The 10,000-nt window shown below is 31.4% G+C and overlaps 1 protein-coding gene across 1 annotated transcript in view; it reads right to left on the reverse strand.

Moving 5' to 3' along the window:
• Positions 1–4,793, reverse strand: part of LOC122253814 (uncharacterized) — a 19,489-nt gene extending 14,696 nt beyond the window's left edge. Inside the window, exons 1-3 of the mRNA XM_086551170.1 lie at positions 4,774–4,793; positions 1,417–1,509; positions 1–35 (exon numbers count right to left, since the gene is read on the reverse strand). The exon at positions 1–35 is cut by the window's left edge and continues 2,998 nt beyond it. Coding sequence (XP_086407296.1) covers positions 1–35; positions 1,417–1,509; positions 4,774–4,793 — 148 coding nt within the window. The remainder of the gene's footprint in view (positions 36–1,416; positions 1,510–4,773) is intronic.
• Positions 4,794–10,000: the final 5,207 nt, after the last annotated feature.

Below are 10,000 nucleotides of genomic sequence, written 5' to 3' on the forward strand. Positions count from 1 at the left end.
CAGCGGCTTGTGTCACGCCGTCGCCACAGACTCCCCTGGGAAAGAGAAAAGCAAAATGAAGTTATTTTGGGTCAAGTCAAGAAATATGCAACTTCTGTCATACGTTAATTGAGTGGCAATTTGCAAGTGAATTATAAGAAAAATGACCCAAAATAAAATCATTTTACTTTTAACTGAAGTTGCATATTCGTATATGCTTACTAGATCTCAGACACTTTCTTGTGTGTATGAAATTGTTATTGATATCATAAGTGCACATGTAACATGTACTATTACCTGCAGAAGTTCCTTTCCTGGCACAAGTAGGATCCGCCTTCCCCTCCACGATTTTTTTCATGTGTTTTACGTTCCCCTCTTTCTTGTATATGAATGTTTAATATTTTTTCACTTATATATATCATCAGAATATTCTCATATTCTATTATCGTTTTCTTTTATTTACACCTCTATCGAACTTTGCACCACAACATGATATGTGCTCTAGTGCCTCCACTGTCCCTTCCTCTGTTACTCATAAGCGATATCTAAACCTTTAGATCCATATCATATCTTAACATTGGCAACATCCCAAAGGCGAAATGGAAATGAGAGACGTAGCGCGTATTCAGAAAGAATCCAAAACATAGATCACGGAACGCTCACATCATTAATATCCATAAATTCAGGAGGATTTGTTTCTGAAGTCAAACCTTTCTATGGAAGGCCAGCGGAAGTCATATCAGAGGAAGAAAAGAAGCCAAGAAGCTATATAGTTTGCTTGGATGAGGTGTCATCTGTCGATCTCGCGTATCCGATCTTCTCTGAGAGGAACTTAATCATCGAACCTTAGACTACATTTTAATTTTCTGTGGAATGGACTATGAACTATTTTTATTCGCTGAGAGTCGCATAAGAACGCGGCTCAAATAGTGAAAGCAGTATGATGTAATAGTGGAAGGAGTATAATGAAATATGCATGATCTAGGATGAATAATAAGTGGATGCATGAGAATGTCTTTATGGGGAGGCTTCGAGGCATTTTGAAAATAATGGTTGTAATAGTAGTAGTAGTAGCAGTAGCAATAGTAGTAGTTGTTATTGTTGCTGTACTAGTGATTGCAGTAGAGTTAGCATCATTCTTGTTATTAACACTACATTTACCATTGTAAATAAAATCATTAGAATAGTTGCAATGAAACTTTTGCTAATGTCAACACTACCGATTCTTTTATTTTACATCCAAAGCTCTGAGCAAGGCATCCACCTTAAAAGAAAAAATACAATCTTTTCATGTGCATATTCCTAGCTGTCGAATGTTTAATTTAGGAAATCATTAAAAGAGTTAAGAAAAAAAATGCATATATTCTAAGTTACAAAATGATAATAAAATGTTGAAGCAAACAAAATCATGACACGATAATTGCAATGATTACTTACATGGTGGAATCTGGTGGTGCTGAAGACAGCAGCCAGAAGAGACAGAGAGTTCGCAGCAGCCACAAACTCACAGTGCTGGAGGCTCCGAAGGCCCTGAGGGAAAAATAATACGTGTAATTTTCTTTTAGTTGCAATAATGCACACACACACACACACAAACACATACACTAACATACACACACACACACAGGAAATGAAATAATGTCGGGGACAGCCTTGTCAGTGCCTGTATATCATTCTTTAAAAAAATCCCGCATAAATATTTGACCATGTTTGAATTTAGCTTTATGAACGCTGTGTGGTTTTGAAGAAATAACGTAATTTTGCCTAGAGATAAAAATAGATGAGAGAGAGGGGGGGAGGGAGAGAGGGAGAGAGAGAGAGAGAGAGAGAGAGAGAGAGAGAGAGAGAGAGAGAGAGAGAGAGAGAGAGAGAGAGTGAGAGAGAGAGAGAGACAGAAGAGAGGTAGTTTTGCCTAACGATAAAAATAGAGGAGAGAAAGAGAGAAGAGAAAGAGAGAGAGGGAAAGTTAGACAGGAGAGAGAGAGAGAAAGGGAATAAGTATATAACAACCTAATTTCACAGATGATCTCTATATCACAAACCAAAAATAATACCCATCATCACGAGAACTCAAAGACCAATAACAGTAACTTGGAACACAATATTCATTCTCAAACCGAGCATGCGCATTTTGCGAAAGGTCAGGCGCAAAATGTACAGACGTGTTCGAGGTCACTCTAGAAACAAAGGCTTCTTGAGTGACGAAAGACTAGAAGTGTCTTCCCAGGGTCTTACGGCTGTCCTTAGAAACCTGCCGTCCAATCAAAAGAGATGACTACCGACCGATTGTATGGATTTACGAAGCTCTGAAATAGAGAACAAAAAAAAAAAAGGAGATGCGTCGCGTAACTCGGGGGAAAGTACGGGAAAAATACAAGAGATTACGTAAGGTTATACAGAGACTAACTCGCGGCGAAGCAACAAGAAGGCGACGATTTCTTCTAGCGTGAAGGCTTTTATATAATGGCGTCTTGAGATTATCACAAGACCGTCTTTGATGTCGTAAGGATTTCAGAGTGAGGCAGATTCTGTTACTGTCGGTGGTAATGGTGACATAATAATGACAGAATAATGGTGACAAGATTTGAATGGTTACGATTGGAATTATAAGGATAATGTTAATGTTTATTGTTCAACGCAGTACCATATCATTAATGTGATCATCATTATTATCATTATTATTATTGTTGTCATTATTTTCATTACAATTATTATCATTATTTTCATCGTTTTCATTATTTTCATTACAATTATTACCATTATCATTATTATCATTATCATTATAATCAGTATTATTACTATTATCATTATTATCATTATCATTATAATCAGTATTATTACTATTATCATTATTATAATTATTGCCGTTATCTTTATTATCACCGTTAATATTATCATTTTCATTATTATAATATCCCTTATTTCTATCGTTTTTATCATCAATAATATTTCATAACACTGCTAATATAACATATATAGATTTAAAGACTATAGTGGAAAAAATACATCATCACATAGTGCATATTCATAACGGTTGTTATTCCAGAAAGATGTATAATAAAATCAGTAAAAATACTGTAATTTATGCATATATATATATTTATTTTATCTATATTTATATATATATTATATTACAGATATATAATATATATATAAATTATATATATTATATATACATATGTTATATATATATATATAATTATATACACAGTATATATATATATATATATATATATATATATATATTATATATATATATATATATATATATATATATATATATATAAGTGTGTATATATATATTTGTGTGTGTGTGTGTGTGTGTGTGTATGTGTGTGCGTGTGTGTACGTATATTTATTGTATATGCCACTATAAGGCACGGGGCCATGAATTGCCCTAATTTTGACATTATCAAGATAACTATTGAGATAACTTAGACAGTTTAACCCACTCAAACAATTCCGTTGACTTTCCTGCATAAAAAACAACAACTTTGGGTGATGTTCTGCACCTTGCTATCCATTTGCCGTTGGAATATCCTTGTTTAGAACTCGATAGGAGTTTCTTATCATATCTCTTTGATCGGGCATATTGCTGGAATGTTATGGTCGGATGTTGTTAATCTGTGTGTGTGTGTGTGTGTGTGTGTGTGTGTGATGTGTATATGATTGTGTGTATTCATATTGTGTATGGTTTTGTGTGTTTGCGTGGGTGCAGTTTTATGCACTTTTTTATTCAGCCAAGATTACATATGAAGTGCAGCTGATAGATGTGTTCCATCAATATAATATTGCCGTTTCTAAATTTTGGTAAAATTTGCTTTTCTAAAATGACAAGAGCTGTTTTAGAGATAAGTGTAATGGTGATAACGATATATAGAGATGATGGTGCTGGTGGTAATGATATCAATTGAATTATTAATACTATTCTTATCATTGGTATCAATAATAGTAAGAGATAATACTAATGTTATATCAGTAAGAATAAAAGTAACGCCTCTCATCCACACAACAAGACCCGGGCACCATAACCACATAGCTGGGCACGCGGGCACTTATCAGGGAACAAAATTACCAGCAATGACAACAAGGCCTGTTTCCGTGGGCAAAATCCTTTATTTCTGGTGTCAAGTCGCGCGCGGAAATTATCGCTCGGATGCTGCGACGAAAAATAAACGTTTGAGAGACTATAGTATAAACTGATTCTTTTTTATCATTATAGATTATGTGTGTAAAGTTTTATTGTATGAAAATCTTCTTGGAAATAAAAGTTACTGATGATACAAATTATTTTGACATAGTTGTGGTCATAATTGTTAACAAGAAGGCGCCATATTTGAGAAGTTTTGCGGGCTGCTATAATGGAGAAGATGGGGGAATTTCCATGCATTTGAGACTACAAGCACAAGGATTTTAACAGAAAACTTTTGAAAAGAATGCAACACAAGCGTTTGTGTTCATCTGCAAAAGGAATTTCCCAAGCTCAATGACTCTTCCTTTCCCTCCTAACTAACCAAAACCGAATGAGTAACCTTTTCCCGGATTCAATAGCCTGAACAACCGTCAACCATGGTAAAAGATGCAACACTGAACTACCTAAGCTTGCCTAATCTGCATGATTGTCTTGACAACGGAGCGCAAAACAGCTGATTCTTCCGCAGTTCTGCCGCGGCGTGTGACCAACCGCCCGTGATACGCGCAACAAACAGCCTACAATGGTGACAATTTTGTTGTCTTATATATGCCCGCGTGACCGGAGTTTTAGAATAACATAACGGTAACGCAAGAAGTTACCGATGGTGCTTCTTGGTCATCGTTTTTGCCAATAAACACACTCACAGTATTCTTATTTTTCATAAAATCCAATAGAATTATTAGTGCAGTTGAAAAAGTAGTGCCACCATTCTGTCACTACGAACAGGTAACCTCACAAAAGGAAACACTAAATATAAATAAATGTATATATGGCGAATTTTAAGACAGAGCCCTGACTACCTGGTTATTGAATATCATAATCATATCATTGATATTGACAATAATGATAATGGTAATGCAGACGAAACGATAATGACAAAACTAATAAGGGTTATTGCAATATTCATAGTAGGCTAACGGTGATATTAGTCTTACTAACGACGATAAGATCATAATGATAATAATAATAATAATATGATGATCGTAATTCACTTAGTAATGAAAAGGAAAGTTATAATAATAATTTTGATGATAAAAGCAAAAGTGATGATAGTGACAGTAATGCTAACATAAATCATAATAATAATGATAATTAGTTATAACGGTGAACATGGTGATAACAAAAATAATCATAATAATATAACAATGATTATGATCAAAATAGCCATAATAATGACAACACTAATATGACAGAAAAAAAAACACTTTACACAAAATAAACTTACTAGAAAAAGAGACATCATTCTCTGGATATCAACTTCTGGTCTGAAGAGGAAGGGGAGAAGCGGGTATATAAGAAGGTAAGGGGGAAGCAACAAGAAGGGCAGAGGAGGGGGGGGGGTATATAAGAAGGTAAGGGGGAAGCAACAAGAAGGGCAGAGGAGGGGGGGGGGCAAGCGAACGGAAATGAAGGCAAGAGCGGAGAGGACAATAATAGTAATGGCTGGTACTAATGTTAATGATTGTGGTAATGACTATAATAAAGATAATTGTGATGCTAGTAATAATGGTGATAATTGATGGTGTTAATAAATTGGCAATAAAGGTGATAACAATGATGGTGTAATAATGTTAATGACGATAATAAAAAATGTGTCAATAATGATACTGATAATAATAATGATAATAACAATGGAAATTAATGATAATGATTCTGGTAATGATAATTATAAGATGATAAAGATAGTGATATTACGATAAACAAAAACAAAAATGTTATAGTAACACTGTAATATTGCTATACTTTATAAAAATAGCAACACTGAAAGAGATAAATATGACAATAAAAATATTTGATAAACAAATATTAATGGATGAAATAAAATACCAATATTACTGTTAATAACAGTAGTAAGGCATTAGTGATAACAATAACAATGATAATGTTATTAGTAATAATAACAATAACAAGAATAGCATTGCTTTTGGCAGTAGTCAAAATTATATACATATTTATTGATTTTTATAATAACAATTGTAATGATATTGATGATAGTGATAATCGGAACAGTAACAAAAATAATATTGTCATTACCCTCATTATCAGTATTGTTGATATCACTGCTATTCTCTGTGAGCACTACCATTGTTATCATCATTTTGGTCGCTATTGTTGCTATTGATAGTAGTAGTAGTAGTAGTAATAGCAGTACTACAAGTCCATATTCCCTTATCCGAGTTCAGAATTTTTCGGTTTTCAGAATGAAGGTGGCACCCCCAGTCTAGGGCAGCACCCCATAATCAAACATAGACACTACAGCAAAAACGTATGAATATTCACACTAATTAGGATGAGTTAACACTACTGTTAGCCATAGGGATTATCTGCAGTTCTTTTCGACATTGTCTAGTCGCCGGTCCAAGGTGCCGGCCATACACCATGGACCAGCTGTTCGTGCAAGCTTGTTATGTATATATGACAGACGCTCCGCATGTCACGAAAAAAAATCGGTTTTCAGAATTTCGGATAAAGGAATGTGGACCTGTAGTGTCATCATCATTATTATATATATTCTTCTTTATATTGTTATTATTGTTGACATTAATAATGATTTTTATTATCATTATTATCATCATTGTTATTATTATTACTAACATCATCGTATTCCTCCTCTTTAGTATTATTGTTATCATCAATATCATAATTGTTATCATTTTTATTATCATTATCATTTTTCATCACTATCATTATTATCCTCATTAACCCTATGGTGACTGTTTTCGTTATTATGATTTACAATTATATCATTATCATCATTTTTATTATCATCTTTATCATCATTTTATTATCATTATTATCATCATTGTTATTACTATTATATAGTAATCAAATTTTGATCATCGTTACTCTCAGTCATCATTATTATCATCGTCCTTGTCATTATCATCATTATTATCATTATCACTATTTTAATTGTTGTCATTATCATCTTTATTATTATTATTATTATAATTATTACATTATTATTAACATCATAATCATTGTAATCGTAATTATCATCATTATTATTATACCAATATTGGTTTTGTTATTCTTATTATTTTTATTATCATCATTTTCATAATCTTTTTCATTATCCTCGCTATTACTATAATCCAATTAGTTTTCATAGCTATTATTATCATTCTTATCATCATTGTTTTTGTTATCATCATTATCATTACTACTATCATTATCATTAACATCATTATTATCATTGTCATTTTCTTCTCATTATTATTTTTCTTATTATAATGATCACTATTGTTATCATCATTGTCTTATTATGATCGCGATCATTAGCATTACTTTTTATAATTATTATCATCATTGATGTTATCATTATCTTAATCATCAGTATTGTTATCATTATCATCATCCCAATCATTATAGTTGTCATTATTATTACTACAATCTCAATCATTATTATCATTATCAGCATTGATATTATCATCATTGGTATTATTCCTACTATTATCATTGTTTTTATTACTATCATCAATATTATTAGTATTATTGTCCTTATTTTTGTATTATCAATGTCATTGGTGTTATTGTTATCATTATCATTACCATTATAATTATCATTATTATTATCATTATCATCATTAATATTGTTATTATATTATCATTATCATTGACATTATCATTATTCATTATTATTCATTACTATTATCTTTATCATCATTATAATCATAATCATCATTATGATTTTTTTATTCTATCATTTCTGCCAATACTAGATAGTACTAGTAGTATCATTATCATCATTACTATTGTGACTTTTCTTACTGCTATTCTCACTATTATCTCGTTGTCAGCACAAATATCATAATCGCTTTCATAAATATTATAATTTTTGATATTATTCGTTTCGATTATCTTCAGTATTGTTTTTTTCTCTCTCTATTTTACAATAAGCTGTTTCGATGATGATAAAAATGATGATGAAAGCTGTACATCATTATAAATATTAGTCTCACCTATATTATTCCTTTACTAATTTATCTTAGCAAGTTAGTATACACCTGTTTCTAAGAGTTTGTGTGTAGAGAGAAGGGTTCCTTTCAAGAAACCTAATTCGAGTTAGAAAAAAAAATGTAAATACTTCTAATTATTAGATGAGTTTTTTTTCACAAGTGTTACTTCCAGCTGTGTTTGACCTACGAACATGAACCTTCTACAAGATGTATTTGATGTGTTTTATCTTTTCCGGATCTGTGCATGATTTGCTCACGTCTAGTCTTCCATCAATGAGAAAAAATAGAATTATCCATCTAATGAAATACGCAAAATCAGGACCACAGATACTGAAGAGAATTTTTGAGTTAGTTAAATACTAACACGATGAGAAACACACCATAACAAGTCGTTGGTTAACTCTTACTTACGTCTCGTTACCTCGCAGGCAGAGCTAATTCTAACAGCTGTGAACACATGTGGTAAGTCATTCTGCTCTTCTGTCTGAGCTGTAGAGCTGTAGAGAGTTTTAGATTTATTTGTTGGGAGATTCGACGCAAATATCAATAAAGGATTTGTTTACTGTTATTACTGTTGTCCTAACAGGTACCAACACGAGCCAGTAATGCCAGTAATGAGAATGAAAATTACTTGGTTAATGATATAGGAAGAAGAGTGGTGGTAATAATCATAGGTATTATGATTATCATTACTGTCATTAGCAAAGGCATTACTTTAACGTTAAAATTCATTTGAATTTTATTGCTATCATTTCCAATAATATATCAATTCTGGATCAATCTCTTGCCATTACTGACAGTATTATTGTTTAAAATGATGATGTGGTTACGGTTATCGTTATTATTATTATTATTTTACTATCGCTATCATTATTATTTGTCAGTCATTATTATCTTCATCATTGTCATTGTAACTGCTTTCATCATCATATTATTGTTATTATTGTTGCCATTATTATCATCATTATTAGCATGGTTAGCATAAGCATTATTAGTGTTATGATTAGCATCATTAGTATTATCATTATTATTATCATAATCAGTATTAACAATATTATTATACTATCACTAGCATTATTTTCATCGTTATTATCATCATTACCATCACCATTATCATTATCACCATTATTATTATTGCTACTACTATTATTATTACCATTACTACTATTATCATTATTAGCATTATCCTTACTATTATCATTATCATAATTATCATCATGATTACTAATATCACTATGGCTATTATCATCAAGATTATCATATTATTACTATTATCATTAGTATTATGAACGTTATCATCATGATCACTATTATTGCTATGGCTCTTATTGATAAGATTTTTATCATTATTACTATTATCATTAGTATTATTATCATTATCCTTATTATCATTATTATGACAATCGTTATTATCATCGTAATTTCAAATGTTATTGCTGAGGTTTTTGTTTGTTCCTATTGTTATTAGTGTTAGCATTTTTGTCTTTATTGATAACAAAAAAGGGAAATCATAATAGCTTTGTATTCAGTTTGTATCATGAGAGCATACTTATTGAAAAATATAGCACTTAATGAATGAATTAATATAAATTACGCAAAAATTGTACAAAAAATTGCTTTATGATATTCTCAAAGATAGCTTGAATCGAAAATAGTAGAGTATGGATTCATATGAATATTTTTAAAAATCATTACAGGTGTTAAAAACATTATATTTTGTTACATGTCCCTGGGTCTATTCTCGCGGTGAGGGTTCGTGTAACAAAATACAGTATCAAATCTTATGGTTATCAAGTAAGTTATATTGTGTAATTACTCTGTTCCACGCCAAGACATTACTTTTATACTTACCAACTCATCTTGCCTT

This window comes from Penaeus japonicus, unplaced genomic scaffold (assembly GCF_977035675.1).
Source record: "Penaeus japonicus unplaced genomic scaffold, GWHDUDI00000001_assembly GWHDUDI00000024, whole genome shotgun sequence".
Lineage (NCBI taxonomy): Eukaryota > Metazoa > Arthropoda > Malacostraca > Decapoda > Penaeidae > Penaeus > Penaeus japonicus.